This window comes from Pseudorasbora parva, chromosome 13 (assembly GCF_024679245.1).
Source record: "Pseudorasbora parva isolate DD20220531a chromosome 13, ASM2467924v1, whole genome shotgun sequence".
Taxonomy (NCBI): domain Eukaryota; kingdom Metazoa; phylum Chordata; class Actinopteri; order Cypriniformes; family Gobionidae; genus Pseudorasbora; species Pseudorasbora parva.
This window is the reverse complement of record NC_090184.1, coordinates 38,263,187-38,281,599: the sequence shown is the minus strand read 5'-3', so window position 1 is coordinate 38,281,599 and position 18,413 is coordinate 38,263,187. Positions and strand designations below refer to the sequence as shown.

At 40.3% G+C, this 18,413-nt stretch overlaps 1 protein-coding gene and 1 long non-coding RNA gene across 2 annotated transcripts; both read left to right on the top strand.

Annotated features, from left to right (window-relative positions):
* The first annotated feature begins 2,410 nt into the window (after positions 1-2,410).
* LOC137039108 (uncharacterized) lies at positions 2,411-10,416 on the top strand. The gene is made up of 3 exons (XR_010897590.1): positions 2,411-3,054; positions 7,660-7,885; positions 8,970-10,416. It is a non-coding gene; the product is annotated as an uncharacterized lncRNA (long non-coding RNA).
* Positions 10,417-13,719: 3,303 nt separating this feature from the next.
* pim1 (Pim-1 proto-oncogene, serine/threonine kinase) lies at positions 13,720-17,874 on the top strand. The gene is made up of 6 exons (XM_067414321.1): positions 13,720-14,237; positions 14,415-14,521; positions 14,688-14,738; positions 14,850-15,216; positions 16,078-16,254; positions 16,343-17,874. The coding sequence occupies exons 1-6, from the start codon at positions 14,165-14,167 to the stop codon at positions 16,525-16,527; spliced, it is 960 nt and encodes a 319-aa protein (XP_067270422.1). The 5' UTR covers positions 13,720-14,164; the 3' UTR covers positions 16,528-17,874.
* Positions 17,875-18,413: the final 539 nt, after the last annotated feature.

Below are 18,413 nucleotides of genomic sequence, written 5' to 3'. Positions count from 1 at the left end.
TAAGTGTGAACAAGCCTTTAGCCTTTCGACCCTGCACCAGTATTTAAGTTTCTATGCTTCATTACCCCCAGTATGTGCTTCCTTATTCACTTATACAACTGAGAAAGCAAGGTTAAAATGGCCCTGAGGAAAATTAAATTCCCAAAGGAAGGCGAAGCCGAAGCATAACTCCGCTGGTGCTAATCAATATCTTCAGTGCAGCACACCACCCTGATCAATTGCACATCGTGAAGGCTTGTATCTTCGAATAAAAGATTTGTATCGTTTACGCCTCCAGCACCAATAGCTGCATCTTCCCTCCCAGATCAATAAGAGTTTTCGCAAAGGGATAGTTCACTCTAAAATGAGTCATAAATTACTCACCCGGTGTTGTTCTAATGCTGTATAGGGGCAAGGCCGTAGCTTCCATAGACATTGAGGGGGACAAGTCCCTTCCAATAATTAGGAATGGCCAAATTTTCTCAAATATTGCCCATTCTTAACTGAGTGTGAAGAGACAAGAAACGTTTCACGTTTTTAACATTTTAGGCATACAAATAAAAGTACATATCTGCATATTTTAATGCAAATCAATACAAATATTATTTCTAATTAGTTCAAAATTATTATTTCCCAACCAGAATTGCCTAGCCTGACAAGCCAGACCCACATCAAGATGTTTGGTCTGGAAACTCAGCATTGACAGGGCTCAATCCGAGGAGCGGGATAAACGGTTCTTTTAAACTCCCTCTGCACGCGATAGGATAGCGCTACCACCAACCGGAGCAACGAAGGTGAAGCAGAGCTAGTTGATAGATTAAATTTTTGCCGTATCCGGTCGGCAAAACTCCGAACACATCTTCCCTTCTTAAGAATGACTTCAGTGCCGTTTTTTTCTTTTAAGAGAAAAGCTTAACTCCAAGTCCTCCAGTCGCGGTCAAAGCTGTTTCGAAAGACCGCCGTTCACCAGTTTCTGTGTTTACTAGAAGCACGCAAACGCAACTCGGCCGCCGTCATTATGTTAAGCCCCGCCCACCGACTCTATACACGATGTGACCAGAGTTTGGTTTTTTTACAGCTCAGGCGTGTATCTCGCGGCAGATTAGACATGCCGCTAGGGTGCATCTAGATTTCTAGGCTAAGAATTGCCTTCAGTGTTGTTTTTATAGGTTTTTATGAAAAAAATGCTGAGGTGAATATCCGTTGTGTTTATAGTAATGAGAAATGATCGCATTCACATGTGCCAACTGTCTTTCTGACTGTTATTTAACACTGCATGTATACTTTTTAAATTTATTTATTTCGAATTTACATATTTCATGTCGCACTTTAGTTCATTTTGATTTCTCACAACTGGTGTGTTTTTTTTCTGGGCGAGATGGCGTGAACTGCAGCGCTGACAGAGTCACACGAATGCGCATGATTTTCGTTAAATACTACAAGCGGGACAAGTATTACAAATCTCCCATTGTGGTCCATAAAACAAAGAAGAGTATACGGCATTACAACGCAAGGGTGAGTAATTTATAACTTAATTATCATTTTAGGATGAACTATCCCTTAAAGCCTTGAGCACACAGCTTTCACTGACGTCTGCTGCTCTGATGTGTGTTTGACTGCTGGGTGTAACTTCTGTCCTGGAGAAGCACCAGTCAACAGTTGGATTTTACTACAAGGAACTTCTGCTATGTAAGGGGAACACCCTTTGATTAATACATGCGTGTTTGCTTATATACACGTCTCACACCCTCCTTTAAGGTAACACGCAAAGACTTGCTCTGTTGGGCGTAAAGTGTGGCAGACTGTAAACACTCATGCAGGGGCTTCACTTTTGAGTGAATCCTGTAGGCACGCGCTTGTGAATGTGTACGGTGGGCAGCATGAGGGAAAACAGCAACTGAACAAATGTTCACATCGATAAATGCAACCCTGAAGATTTAGTTGAATCATTTAAGTAGTGTAAATGTCAAAAATGTCAGCATTAAATTGATATGGTTTCTTTTACACAGGGTCCACCAGGGTCAAATATTCATATTTTATGTCACAAAAAGCCAATCAGATTTGAAGGACAAGTTTACAGTTTATGTCAAGTTTAGGCTTACAACCAGGGTTATGTGCTTCAGTGTTACTCACCTGATAATTTATGGGTAGGGTTAGGTTTAGAGGTACAGACAGGGTTAGGACTACATTTTCAGACAGGAATGTAGATCTAGGAACACGTCTTACTTGGCAAAATCACAGTGACCTTAATCTAATCTAGTCAATTAAAATGTATTCTAGTAGAGAATTGTGTTATGAATTATTTTGTAGTAGGAATTGTTAGTATACTTTTTATTTTCAAGAAATGAATAGTTGTTTGTTGTTTTTTTCGCAAAGATACATTAAATTGATCAAATGTGACATTAAATACATTATATAATGTTACAAAAGATTTAGGTCACACTTTGGTTTAGGGGTCTCTCTATTAACTAACTAATAACTACGACTTTTGCATCAATAAACTCTCAATTACTGTTTATTAAAGGTGCCCTAGAATGAAGCATTGAATTAACCATGGCATCGTTGAATAACAAGAGTTCTGTACATAGACATCAGATACAGTGAGTCTCAAACACCAGCTTCCTCCTTCATATGTAAATCTCATTTGTGAAAAATACCACGGAAAAACAGGCGAATCTCAACATAACACAGACTATGACGCAACCATCAGAATCATTAATATGTATGCCCCCAACATTTGCATATGCCAGCACATGTTAAAGGCCAAGCTGAACTGCGCAGCCGAATCATGGGGAGTTCTGCAGGTATTGTGAAGAAACAAGTGTCACGTGAGGATATGGCAGATCATGGGATGTGAGGACTTTTCATACCCTTCCTACATAACAAAACTGTCAACAGGCATGGTTGATGTTTATCTATAACTGGGTACCAGTCCGCAAAAATTTAATTCAAACTTGTTTGTTTGCTCGGCCCATTTCACCACGGACAGAGTTTTTCTAACCTGGACAATTGCAGGCTTCACTCAGCGTCTGATACTGGAGATTGGCAGCTATTCAAACTGTATCCCCACGAGCAGTAAGTAGTAATTTTATCCACTTATTGACAATTAAATTTCTGATTAAATTGAAAGTAATTACATTTCTTAGTAAGACAACATTTATGATAATATCCCCTGTTGTCTAGATCTAACGCAAGATGCTAGTACAGTAACAATAGGAAACCCCAAGTAGCATGCATAACAGTATGACAAATGAGAAAGGTTAATATTATTTTAATATAAATCTACAAAATACAACCATAGATACATATGGCAATCCCTTTTATTGAATAGAATTATAATGTATCCTATATTTCATAAACAACACATAAGTTACCTCAGGAGATAACTATGTTAGTTTAGATACGTATCTATCCTTCTAGCTAACATCACTTTCTCCACCACTAAAGTTGAAACGTTACTGTACAAACTACATATTTACGTACTTATGTTACCCAGTTCTCTGCTTAGAGTTTGTGATTTAAGGTGAAGTATAACGTAGTGTGTTTGCTGTCACTGCCGTGCACTGAAACAGCCAATCAGAGCAGAACTCTACATTAATATTCATAACACTTCCAAATAAGGCAAAAACAGACCATTTCATTCTAGAGACAATTTCTGGGCTTTTAAATGGACCTGTTAAACTGTATCCGGACAATTTTTGCCCTTAAATAAGTCACATATGTATACAGGTCCTTCTCAAAAAATTAGCATATTGTGATAAAGTTCATTATTTTCCATAATGTCATGATAAAAATTTAACTTTCATATATTTTAGATTCATTGCACACCAACTGAAATATTTCAGGACTTTTATTGTTTTAAAACTGATGATTTTGGCATACAGCTCATGAAAACCCAAAATTCCATCTAAAAAAATTAGCATATCATGAAAAGGTTCTCTAAACGAGCTATTAACCTAATCATCTGAATCAACTAATTAACTCTAAACACCTGCAAAAGATTCCTGAGGCTTTTAAAAACTCCCAGCCTGGTTCATTACTCAAAACCGCAATCATGGGTAAGACTGCCGACCTGACTGCTGTCCAGAAGGCCATCATTGACACCCTCAAGCGAGAGGGTAAGACACAGAAAGAAATTTCTGAACGAATCGGCTGTTCCCAGAGTGCTGTATCAAGGCACCTCAGTGGGAAGTCTGTGGGAAGGAAAAAGTGTGGCAAAAAACGCTGCACAACGAGAAGAGGTGACCGGACCCTGAGGAAGATTGTGGAGAAGGACCGATTCCAGACCTTGGGGGACATGCGGAAGCAGTGGACTGAGTCTGGAGTAGAAACATCCACAGCCACCGTGCACAGGCGTGTGCAGGAAATGGGCTACAGGTGCCGCATTCCCCAGGTCAAGACACTTTTGGGCTACAGAGAAGCAGCACTGGACTGTTGCTCAGTGGTCCAAAGTACTTTTTTCGGATGAACGCAAATTTTGCATGTCATTCGGAAATCAAGGTGCCAGAGTCTGGAGGAAGACTGGGGAGAAGGAAATGCCAAAATCCCTGAAGTCCAGTGTCAAGTACCCACAGTCAGTGATGGTCTGGGGTGCCATGTCAGCTGCTGGTGTTGGTCCACTGTGTTTTATCAAGGGCAGGGTCAATGCAGCTAGATATCAGGAGATTTTGGAGCACTTCATGCTTCCGTCTGCTGAAAATCTTTATGGAGATGCAGATTTCGTTTTTCAGCACGACCTGGCACCTGCTCACAGTGCCAAAACCACTGGTCAATGGTTTACTGACCATGGTATTACTGTGCTCAATTGGCCTGCCAACTCTTCTGACCTGAACCCCATAGAGAATCTGTGGGATATTGTGCTAATCGCATCCATGCCACGCCGCATTGAAGCAGTCAGTTCTGCAAAAGGATTCCTGACCAAGTATTGAGTGCATAACTGAACATAATTATTTGAAGGTTTACTTTTTTTGTATGAAAAACACTTTTCTTTTATTGGTCAGATGAAATATGCTAATTTTTTTAGATTTGGCTGTATGCCAAAATCATCAGTATTAAAACAATAAAAGACCTGAAATATTTCAGTTGGTGTGCAATGAATCTAAAATATATGAAAGTTTAATTTTTATCATTACATTATGGAAAATAATTAACTTTATCACAATATGCTAATTCTTTGAGAAGGACCTGTATATCGGAGAACAATTTAAAATATTGTTTCAACTCATTCTAGGGCACCTTTAATAGTAAGGTAGTTGTTAAGTTTATGTATTGGGGTAGGATTAGGGATGTAGAATTAGGCATTAAAATGTGCTTTACAAGTAATAATAAATAGCCAAAATCCCAGGAATATGCATGCTAATAAGCAATGTTAAGAGTGAGAATTGGACCCAAGTTTTACCAAGATTTATAATCAAATAATTGCAATTCTTTTAAATGTTCTATTCATTAAAGAAGCCTTAAAAATGATGTATCATGGTTTCCTCAAAAATAAAGAAGCACAACTGTTTTCAACATTGGTAATAATAATAAATGTTTCTTGAGCAGCAGCATATTAGATTTTTGAAGGGCAATGTGACACTGAAGACTGCAGTAGAGGTGCATTCACACCATAATGTAATTACCGTAATTACGAGATTACAAATTGTAAAAAGCATTCATATCCTCTAAAAACTCGTAATTACAACTTGTAAAAAAACAAACAAAAAAACTTGGGAGTGTTTTTATTACAGAGTGTAAGTCTATTAAATTAATGTTTATATGTGTGTACTGCAGAATTTATTTGTATAACCTAATGCTTCTGCCAGGCTGTTGTTAAAAATATGAACTTGTTCTTAAGTAACTTGCCTGGTTAAATAAAGGTAATATAAGCTGGAAAACTTCTGAGGGCTCCTACTTGTGCCTGACTGCTGCAGATTAATTAAGGCGTTAATAGTGTTACCCTACTATGGTTATTATTAAAAAATAATTTGTAGTCTGAGGACGTAAACAGCTCAGCTCATCAAGTCTTGTCATCTCGAAATTACGGTAAATATGGCATGATGTGAACACTGCTGGACATTCACCATTGTCATCACATGAATACATTACACTATAAAATACAGCTCTGGAAAAAACTAAAAGACCACTTAACATTTATTTATTTTTCAATGTTAAGTGGTCTCTTAATTTTTTCCAGAGCTGTATATTCAAATAGAAAATGTATTTAAAATTGTAATCATTTCATAATATTACAGTTTTTTACTGTATTTTTTACTGTATTAGTATGTTTTTTTCTTTGTTTTCTTTGTCCATTAAACATTAAAAAAGGAAGAAAATGTCCTTGAAAATCAGTTCCAGGGGGCTTTAAAAAAAGCTTTTACTTCAGACAAAATAGAAAATAATAGATCATTGTTCTGCTTTGCTTTTTGTCAAAGCAGTCCAAAATGGCATCACTTAATCAGGGCAAAGGGAAAACTCACAGTGCACGAATCTAGTTCAGACTCACTACATCTGTTTTTCAATTTGGGAGCTGAAACTGTGCTTGTATATGGCGAGGTCTCAAAGCTCCCTGTTGCAAAAAACAATGTGATTGGCCGTTGCTTGGCAATGCAGTCAGACAGTTGGATTCATTCATGATGCAAATCAAAAGGAAGTGTACAGCTCTCTCTCAGCTCATGTGGGGTTTTACCATGAGGTTATGTTGAGTAATGGGTGACGGATTCTGTGTTTTGATTCAGCTGGGCAGTGATTATCACGAGGAAATGACTCGGAAAAATCCCCTTGACTAAAAATAAGATGAGCACAAACACGAACAGAGGCAATGGGTCAGACGGAATACAAAGCAGAAAAACATGTGTAGATATCCATGTGATGATGATGATACATCAGATGGGTACATTATAATCTGTTTTGTTAAAGGATAATTATGGTAACCTGTTTATGGTGAGCAGATAAACGTGACTGCTGTATTCATGCACGCAGACAAATGACCGTGCTCTTTCTGCCGAAGCAGAGAAGTGACATACGCTAGTACTGCTTCAGCAAATTCCCGGCCATCCCAAACTGACTCGCATTGCCGAAGATAATTTGCCGCTCTGCGACCTCTAAAAGCATTACAGTGGTGAGGAGCTATCATCAGATCTGCTGAAACAGGAGGGAGGCCAGGAAAGCCTGCTATCCAGTGCTTGTGCGAGTGCTTAACTGATAGGACGCTGTCAGGGACACAAAGCAGAGTGACATTCCTGACCTTAACAACAACTATTCATATCTTTATTGTGCACTTAAAATAAAAGTCATACAATGTCAATTTTTAAACCCAGAGGAAAATTGTGTTGCACTTTCACAGATATGGAGACTTAATAGAGGTAATTTACGTCATTTATTTGGCAAAATGCTTTAACTTATTGATCAGGAAATATAAGCCATGGGGGACTTCCCTGAAAAGTGTCAACATTGTGCCTCTGTGGCACTATCAAAACATTAGTCATTTTTTTGAGACCAGCAACATAGCGACATTGACTCAACCAATGGCGTGAGTTTGGATTATCAGTTTGATTGACAGTTGGCAGAAATGGGAAACCTTATTATGAATAGAACCATCATCAATAGTTGACATAATGCACTAAAAGTTTTGAGTCTGTAAGATTTTTTTTTATATTCTTGAAAAAAGTGTCTTATATAACCATTTTTGCTTTGTGGTAGGGCACATTATCCTGCTGAAAGAGGCCAAAGCCACCAGGGAATACCATTTTCATGAAAGGGTGTACATGGTCTGCAACAATGCTTAGATAAGTGGTATGTGTCAAAGTAACATCCACATGGATGGCAGGACCCAAGGTTTCCCAGCAGAACATCTCCCAAAGCATCACACTGCCTCTGCCGGCTTTCCTTCTTCCCATAGTGCAACCTGGTGCCATGTGTTCCCCAGGTAAGCGACGCAAACACACCCAGTCATCCACGTGATGCAGCCCCATATGCGACAAACTGTGATGCACTGTGTATACTATGCTGACACCTTTCTATCAGAACCTCTTGAGCATTTTGAGCTACACTAGCTTGTCTGTTTGATTGGAACACACGTGCCAGCCGTTGCTCCCCACGTGTATCAATGAGCCTTGGTGCCAGTTCACCACCTTTCCCTCCTTGGAGGACTTTTGATATATACTGACCACTGCAGACCGGGAACACCCCACAAGAGCTGCAGTTTTGGAGGTGCTCTGACCCTGTCGTCAAGCCATCACAATTTGGTCCTTGTCAAACCCGCTCATCCTTACGCTTGCCCATTTTTCCTGCTTCTAGCACATCAACTTTAAGGACAAAATGTTCACTTGCTGCCTAATGAGCCGTGATGAAGAGATAATCAGTGTTATTCACTTCATAATGTTATGCCTGATCAGTGTATATATAAAAAGAGCTACAAAATTCATGAGAATAGCATAGACCAGATAATTTGGAGAATTAAAAGGGAATATTTGCATTCAAATTGGCTGGTGTTTTGGCAAATCTGAGTACAAAAAGAGAAGCAGGAGACCTGTTTAAATTTCTCAATTTAGTCCCTTTGCTGTCTAGAACTAGTTATTAAAGGGGTGATGAATTGAGAAATCAACTTTCTCTTGAGCTTTTGATGTATAAAACGTCACGGTAATATAAGAATATCCTGTACGTTTCAGAGATGAAAACGTCCTTGTTAGTCAAACAAAAGCTTTTATAGACACCAGGTCCAGAAAACAATATGACAGGAGCTGAAGCTCATTAAATATGCAAATCTTACCCAATCCTAGCCGTGGGCGTTTACTTCTAAGTCTCCAGTGCAGCACGGCCCTCAAAACCCAGCGTTCAGGAGAGAGCCTCAAAACCAGTGTAGAAAATAGCATATTACTTATTAGTTATGATGATTTTGAATGTAAAAGCCACACGAACATCATTAGTTGACCTCAGACAACAGTATAAAAAAATTTTCAAAGCCAGTTCATGACACCTTTAAAGTGATGTATTTGTCATTTTTGTTTCAGATGGAGAAGACTGCCAGCTGTGGTTTCAACTTTAGCTGCATCAAAGCCTTACAATGATTCAGCGTGTTTATTTTGATATTAAATAAGTCATATCCATTATCTTCCGCTGTGGCTGGTGTTATAAGATCAAACCCAGACCAAACAAACTGAATAAACATTTCAGGAGCAAAAGCATCTCCTTTAATTACCCATCCTGCCCTCCATCTCTGGCCTTCCTGCCCTAACAGAGACAATGAAATATCCTGGGACGTGCTGTGAGCTCTCCTAAACTAAGCTCTGCTTTCAGCAGACCCCCCAAATTGAGACAAGTGTGGGTCATTTCCTGAAGGAGGGCCGTGGAATGCCGAACAGGTATGTCAGTGACCTCTGACCTTGTGTTTTTACTGACATGAAAGTTGACCCTATGTAAACCCCTGCTCTCCAGTAGCCTTTCTCACAGGCTTTGAAGTCCACTCATGGTTTTTCTCATGGTTCCCCTCCATCCAATCAGGATCTCGGAGGTGGAGCGAGGGATTTGCACACTTAAATGGGGTCTGAAGTTTCAAACTAGCACTTGAGTCGTCTTTATCATCGTGGGCTAATAAAAGAGCGAGCACTGTTGGTGTCAGATGAGCCGGGGCAGCGGGCGGCTGTCACTCTCTCCTCTGCTGAGCAGGCAGCCACAGACGTCAGTGCTGTCATACCTTCATGTAGCTTTATATTACATAGACCCCCACTGCATCTCCATTTCAGAGCGCCTCTCGCTCTTACCTAAGCGCAGCCCATAATCAGCGCTGAATTGCATGGAGAAGGTGACTCATTAAAGCGGGACACAGCCGTTAAACCAGCACTATTAAATCAGCCTGAGCGAGTCCCGCTGGGGGCCAGTGGTGCATTGTAAGATGATGATGTACAAGACTTAATGTGGATTTGAAGAAAAAGCACTATTCTGACATACATAAAGCGCTCTAATTTATGCCTGTGATGATTTTGAACAGACAGCTGCCTGAGTGATAGTAATCAGACGCCGTTTGGTTATCTGTCGTTCCTTGAAGTTCTGTTTATTTATGCATTCGATTTTACTTCTATGGTTTTTGCTTCCTGAAGCAAAATATTTCTGAGTATTCTTCGTTTCGGCTCACCAGGGGAGTTGTGCATATCTTCATCTAGAACTTAGAGAGTTAAGATCTCTGAGTCATCAAACTGAGCGCCAGCATTGTGATTGAACTGAACAAAAACAGGATTCTGGGTTAAAAAAAAAGAAACACTAAGCACAAAAGCCAACTCATGAATCACACACATTAATCTGAAAATGTATGACTCACTGGCTTTTTTGAGAAGCACAAGCTTGTCACAATGGTACCGGAAGGGAAAACGTGAGTAAAGTTTTATGGAATAAGCAATCTCATATGATCAAAAATACAGTACAGAAATAGAGGATTTCTAGTTTGTAATTTATTCCTGTAACGGCGAAGCCATTGGGGGGGGGGGGGGGGGGGGGGTCAGTTTCAGATCTTATGTCAATCTTGAGTACCTATAGAGTAGTATTGCATCCTTCATATCTCAGAAAAGTCTTTAGTTTTATTATATTATATTTATAAAAGAAATATAGGCTGTACCGGAGTGTTTCCGGAAAAAACCGAGCGCCTGGAGGCGTATCGTGTGGGCGGAGCTAAAGAATGACGATCGCAAACAAAGCGGTGACGTCCTCAAGCGTGGAGAAACTCATGGCTATCTCAGCTAATACAGATAATGATCCAGAATCAAATCTGAGGCAGAAATAAATTGAACAGGAGAAACAGCAACAGCAGGACGTCCGTCTCTGTGGTATGTACTGTATTTAGTGGCCTGTCAACATTTGTGTGTGTTTACTCGCAGTTTATGAGGACATGATTCGGTTTATGGACTATTGTATGCGACTAAACCTTAGCAGTAGCAAGCAAAACAGTTTTGCACGTCAGACTAGTGTAACGTTATACATAGAACAACAATGGAGTAACGTTAGCGCATTTAAATGACGAAGCATGCGATCGTGTCGTTTACTGATGTTTACTCACGCGACGATAAGCAACAGCACAGACATTTGAAGCAGTTTTACTCACCGCCTGCTTCCAAAGCAGGACCGAACCTTTATCGCTGGGACCGCTCCGTCAAAAACACACTTCTTTGGTATGATTTGGTGAAGTCCTGTGACAGCAGTGGCGTGGAAATCCACTTTGAGACGCGACTGAAGTGATGTTGTGAAGCTTCCCGTCATTTCTGCGTTCAAATCGGTTCAAATGCAGCGCTGCCTTCCCAGGAATGCTGTGCTGAAGCGTTGAAGTCGCTCGACGTCAACCATAGGAATAAAGTGGAGAGCGGCGCGTCATAAGTGTTCATGGACGACTGGATCTGCACCTGAGTGTTTATGGGCGTGCATTTCCTCTCTCGCTGTAGTCACGTGCGCGCGCACCCTACTGGGAAAAGAGCCCGTACGGCCCATACAAGGACCTTCCGCTCTTATTAACGTCAAGCCATGGTTTGGCCAATGGTTTAGCCATACTCGAAAAAAACTCTCCGAAACTTGTGAGAAACCGGAAGGAGTATTTTTGACACAGAAATACTCCATCAAACGTCCAACATTAGTTTTTGAAACTTTGTCTATGTTTAGAATAGGAATCCAAGACTTTAACAGTGTAAAAAGCTCAGTATGCATGAAACAGCATTTCACCCCCCCTTTAATGTTCAACATCAGTCTACAGTGTCACATGATCCTTCAGAAATAATTATTTAAAATAAACAAATAAATAAATAATAATACTTGTATTCAGCATGGATACATTAAATTGATCAAAATTACATTAAAGATATTTATAATGTTACATAAGATGCTACACTGTAAAAAAAATCGGAGTAAAAAAACAACCCAAAGTTGGGTCAAATATGGACTAACCCAGCAGTTGGGTTGTTTTAACCCAGCGATTGGGTTGTCTTAAGCAAATATTTAACCCAACCGCTGGATTAAAACAACCTAATTGCTGGGTTAGTCCATATTTGACTCAACATTGGGTTAAAACAACCCAGGATTTTTTAGAGTGTATTCTTTTGAACGCAACTATTTTAACATTGATAATAATATCCATTATGAATAATAATTAAAGGGTTAGTTCAACCGAAACGGTTGGAGTTAAAAAAAATCTTCATTTGTGTTCTACTGAAGAAACAAACACACCTACATCTTGGATGCACTGGGGGTAAGCAGAAAAACATCATATTTTCATTTTTGGGTGCCTTAAACACAATATATAATGATTTTACTGCATTTTGATCAAAGTAGAGACTGAGTGATCAAAGTGTTCAAACACATTAAAAACTTATTTCAAACGTTTGTGTAGTGTATAAAATGTGATGTTGATATTGTGTTGTCAAATGCAATGACATATAGCTTAACTGTGACAAATATATAAGGTAAGTGTTTAAATATAGGTTACATTTGGGGCTACTTGTCACTTAATGTATTTTGATCAATTGCTGTCTAATTTTACATACACATTCAATTTATACTTGGCCACAAAATGCGTCTTCACAGAATGGATATAAATACAATCTTCCCACGCTATGTAAATATAACAGTTTACTTCAGTGATGATGCTAATGCGGGGCAGCAATATTCCCTGTTAAACGCCCTCTTCAGCCCATTTGGAGATTATTGTTTTGAATTTTTTTTTTTTTTTCTCTCCATCCATGTGCTTCGTCCACGTGTCATTCGCGGGGCTCCCAAAGGTCCATATAGCCTACTGATGCTGTTTTATTTGGGACGAGTACAGTTTACATATGTGGCCCCTACAACCAGATGCATTTACACTTGGCTGTGTCTTTGTATGCTTGAGTGATCGGATTACTATCCGTCTCAAATGGGTCATTGAGGCCATTTACACTTGGTCTTTAAAGCGTATACATTCTGTAAAGAAGATGAAGTGAGCAGGTGTAAAATATAGGTTTACATCAGTGGCATTGTGTATGTTTAGGCGTATAATTGAAGGGCAGGGAAGATGCAGAAGACCGGGAGAGCAAGTACCATTCAAACAATAATCTGCGCGGGAAAGGGAGGACGAGTGGGGGATGGTTCTGCAAGTCTTTTATCTCAAATTTCCCACATCCTGCGCCGAGTTTAAAACCGGCCACCCAATTTGAAAGAATGCCTGGTATGCGCCTCATTTCCATATAGCGTCCGGCATTGTTCTCTATCTAAATAAAGCCCGTTGACCGCCAATAGGAGAGAAAAAACTTTGCGCGCTAATTTGAGATTAATGAGGTAATGTAGTGCGCGCGGTCTTAATATACACTTCGTAGACCAACTACACATGACTGAAACAAAACAAGAGTCCAGTGGTATATGTCCCATGTAGGATACGGGGAAAGAAAACGTGGCTTGCATTGACTGCAGAACTTTTTTTAAACTGATATTTTCTCTTCATCCCAGACCATGATACATGATTGCATCCCTTGCACGCAGGGGGAAGTTTGTTGCACATTGACTTTTAAACTGTAGCTAAATATACTAAAGTTCCATGTATTCTGGGAGAAATACATGAAATCAAAGACATTTACAAGAGTGTGTATTATTTTTGTAGTAGACCCTTCATGTCTATGAATAAGGTTCCGTATCTGTTACGGGGGCTTTGTTATATACACTCAGCCATGTGAATCATTCTCCCCGTCTTCCCCACGCATGCCCTAAAAAAAAAGCCTCGACTATTTGGCGCGTTTTGATTCCCGCCACGTATACGGTTTCCTCTATTTTCATATTTGATTGACCTTTTTCTGCAGAGGCAGGCGTGTTGCTCATTGGCTGAATCTTGTTTGTGGGCGGGGTTATTCTTGACGTGCTTCAGCCACCCCTCCCTTTTACTACTGGTATATAACGGCTCTTGCCCCTCCTTCACGATTTAGAAAGCCGGGTATTTACGTCGGTCGCGCACCTCAGACAATAATATTTATCTTCGAAATATTCATCGTTTGTTTATTTAATATTCCAAACTGGAATAGACCTTGTGCGGTCGTTTAAAGGATCGTCTTGAGAATCAAAACCCATCGAGCCTCGATGAGAAGGGATTTCTACAGGTTTGTAGACCGGATCCTTCACGTAGACCTTCCCTACATCCATCTCTACACGACGGATTTCGACCTCAACATTGGAATAACCCTCAAGAAGAACTCTCATTTCGGATTATAAAATGCTTCTATCAAAATTCAACACGTTTGCTCACATTTCCACCGTGGACATGCCGGCGAAAATCCAGCTTCAAGGTTAGTGGACGGTTATTCTCGTGCTCGCTTGTGTGTGTGTGTGTGTGTTTTGGTCTTGGGCTCGTTCACGTCAGCAGACTGAGCGCTGGGAATAGCGCGTGCGTCAGCTTTCGAATTATTATATAATTATATGACTTTTATCCATTCTTATGAATATATCATATCTTTTATCGACAGTTAAGGAGAAAGAACCGTTCGAGAAGGTGTATCAGGTCGGCTCTGTGCTGGGAAGCGGTGGTTTCGGGACGGTGTACGCAGGATTAAGGATCGCTGATGGCGCGCCGGTAGGTTCCCGAATGGACGATTATTGTTTACATTAGTGTAAACGTTTAATGTTACGTTATATATATATATATATATATATATATATATATATATATATATATATATATATATATATATATATATATCACTTCACTGAATAATAATGCATTTGTTTATAATTCCTAGGTTGCCATCAAGCATGTTGCAAAAGATCGCGTGACTGAATGGGGAGAGTTGGTGAGTAAGCCATTAAATTGCATAGGTTGTTTGCATACTATTTGTATACGAAATGTGTTTTTAAATGCGACATGACAGCGTCGCTAAAACGAACATGTCCTCCGTTTCCAGCCCAATGGCGCGCGCGTCCCTATGGAGATCGTCCTGTTAAAGAAGGTCGGCACTGGATTCCGTGGCGTGATCAAGATGCTGGACTGGTACGAGCGACCGGACAGCTTCATCATCGTCATGGAAAGACCGGAGGCCGTCAAGGACCTGTTTGATTTCATCACGGAGAAGGGCGCGTTACCGGAGGAGCTGGCCAGGAACTTTTTCCGCCAGGTTCTGGAAGCGGTGCGTCATTGCCACAACAGCGGCGTCGTTCACCGTGACATTAAAGACGAGAACATTCTCATCGATCTGCGAACCGGCGATCTGAAGCTCATCGACTTCGGATCAGGGGCATTACTCAAAGACACAGTTTACACCGATTTCGACGGTAAGAGACATTTGCATGACCTTCAAGCCAGGGTTCCCACGGTCACAGAAAACGTGTCACGACCAGGGAATTTAAAACGCATGCTTGTATTACTTCGTGGGCATTTATATTGCAGATAATATGAATATTTATATTTAAAAAAATATCAAAATAATTTAAAATAGGCTTAAAATGCATTGTGAGTTCTAAATGTATATACATATAACATAATCAACGAAGCTCACCGTGTTTTTAAACATATTTTGAATATATTTAAACATGTACATTTGATGTTAATGGGGTTTGGGAACCATGTCAAGCTTTAGAAAGGGTGTGTGTTTACAATGGAGGCAATATTTTACGTTTTAAAAACGTGCATCGAACAAATTCATCATTGGTCGGTTGATATGTGTATTATTATGACCCCCTTGCATGCCAATGTTAAAAGATAAATGAATCGTCCAGCAAGATGACTTATTTATTTTGGTGTAATGTTGCTTTGGAGAAAAGGCTGTTCTGTGGTTTGTGGGTTTGGCGCCCCCGCCGGTGGGAATTGGAATTATTACAACTCAAAGTTTGTAAACACAAGTCACATGGCAACCGGTTTCTCCACATGAGCGCGCCTACTGTCACGCTCCCGCGGCACATGACTGTGCACATTAATGTTGTGCCATAGCAATAACGTTCAAACCCTACACACCTTTTCCTGCCGCACCTTTTTACTACACTGTTTGGTTTAGTGCCTCGTTTTCTCAGGCAATAAGAGAAGGGTTATTATATGCAGGTTTGTGTGTGTGTGTTTTTTTTTTTTTTTTTTTTTATGTGCTTAAGTGTTACACAACCATAGATTTTAAATGCATTTTTCTGTTTCTCTCTCTTCAGGCACACGTGTTTACAGTCCACCGGAGTGGATCAAATTTCACCGCTACCATGGTAGATCCGCCACCGTGTGGTCTCTGGGCATTCTGCTGTACGACATGGTTTGTGGGGACATCCCATTCGAACAGGACGAAGAGATCATGCGCGGGCAGGTGCTGTTCAGGCGGAGAATCTCCACAGGTAAGACTGATTCTGATCATGTGACGCCACCTTCAAGGAGTTTTATGCGTTTATTGCCCTGCTATAACGACATCCTGTTGTTTTACAGAGTGTCAGCAGCTTATCAAGTGGTGCTTGGCCCTCCGCCCCGCAGAACGCCCGTCTTTCGAGGACATCATCAACCACCCCTGGATGGATGCGGCGCCCCCTACAGACAACACTGAGATCAGGCTTCACAGCATCAGCCACGAGCATCAGCCTGCTGCTTTCCCAGCAGTCACTGTGTGCAAATGACTCTCTCTGAATGCATACGTAGAGACTTTCCATTACAGCAGCAAACAACCCAGGGGACCTGTGGACTGAACAGTACAAAAAAAAAAACATGTTACTCTTTTGTTCTGAGCATTGCTGCTAGGTGGGAGTTCTAGGCTAGGCCAAAAAAGGGAGAGGTCCACCTTTTAGTGAGATCTGTTATCTCTCGTCTCCTGCTCCCCGGGGGCTCAGGGTCCCAAAAGTCTGGCTCGTAGGAACCAAATGACTGTCAACACTGCTGTCGGACACGGGTAGACTGAGAAGCTCTTCGCAGCCAGTGTAGGGAGGAGCTCGGGGAACACCCGAAGCGGCGGTCAGAAGTCGTGCTGTGATGACGGCTAGTCGATCTGCTTCGATGGGCGGCTTTGGTGCGCTGTCAGGGCTGTTCCTTTAGGAAGCAGATCAGCCAAGCTTAATAATTTTAGTGCCTTCTGTGCAAGATCAAGGGTTTGTTTGTGTTTTTGTTTTGTTTTTGTGGAAATACTTGAATTGAGTAATAGCCACTGTAACACTCTACTCCTTAACCAGATGTCTTTTTTTACCTTCTTGCTTCCACTTTACCTGCTCCTGGCGGGTAACTGTCGGTCTTACTCTAATACTTCAGAGAGAGTAACCAAATCGACCTCACAAAACCTCTGCAGAATGAAAAGTCTTACCTCACTCTTTCAGGCCGCTGTTTCTTTTTCCTCTTCCTACTGAGTAACCCTCAACAACTACCACTCGTTGTCACAGATGCACAAAGCAATGCAACTACAACATAAAAGACTACATTTTCTGCATATTATTTTTGTTTATATTGTAAATAGCTCGGTCAGACGACTCGATTCCATGACAAGGCTTATGTGTAAATGATATTTATTGGAGTGTCTTAAACTTAAAAGCGAGAGCGAAGTGGAAGTATTTATTTATTTATTTATGGAGGAGCAGTTTTCTGCTAAGTTTTTCTCATTCCACCACCGAAGGGCCCACAAATTATTTAAATGTATTTTTACCATATTTAAAGCCTTTTTTGAGAACGATATGTGTACATATGTTGTAAATAATCCTCGAAAGCACTTCCGTTTCTCGATGCATGGAGAACTGCTGATGGTAGACCATACCAGTCTGAAGTCTGTTTGTCACCTAATTTAAACTGTCTGCTGTGCATATGTTAGAGAAAATGACCTCATGAATGTTTGAGGAACGAGTGATTTTACATGGTTTCTTTTTCACCTTTAGTAGGCATGATTGCAACTTGGATTTTGTTTTGTTTTTTGATTTAGCGATGTAAATTATGTTTAGAAAGCTATTTTTTTACACAATTGTCAATAAATATTTTTTTAACATTCATTCTGGTTTCCCTGGCTTGACTTGCTCTTTTAGATTTACAGCGACGTAAGTTTGTGGTCTTATGAACTGGTTTAATCGGACAACTAGCAGATGCCGTTTGAGAAGCAGAGATGGACAGATTGCAATGGTATTAGTTGTAAATCCATTTAACTAACTTGAATAACGCTCTTATCGTTTTATATTGATAGCGTATCTTTAATCTGGGGTGATTATAACCACAGGGGTCCAGATTTCTTAAAGCTGGACTACTGAACCGGACGGATGCGATGGCTAACAGCCTATACTTTATCTGTGTTTTTGTAGATAGCGTCACGTATGCTTTAAATAGCATTAAAAAGATACCGGTCCTTTTATTTACAACATAACGATACAGAGCTTTATGTAAAACCTGACAGAGTGCCCACTTGCTCTGTGGCCTTGGTTCCAGAAGTATTCGTCCCAATGGTTTTTTCCATAGGCATTTCAAAGAATTGTTCATAAATAACTTCTGAGCCATGAGCCACTCACTACGTTACACTGTAAATGTCTGGTTTCATGTA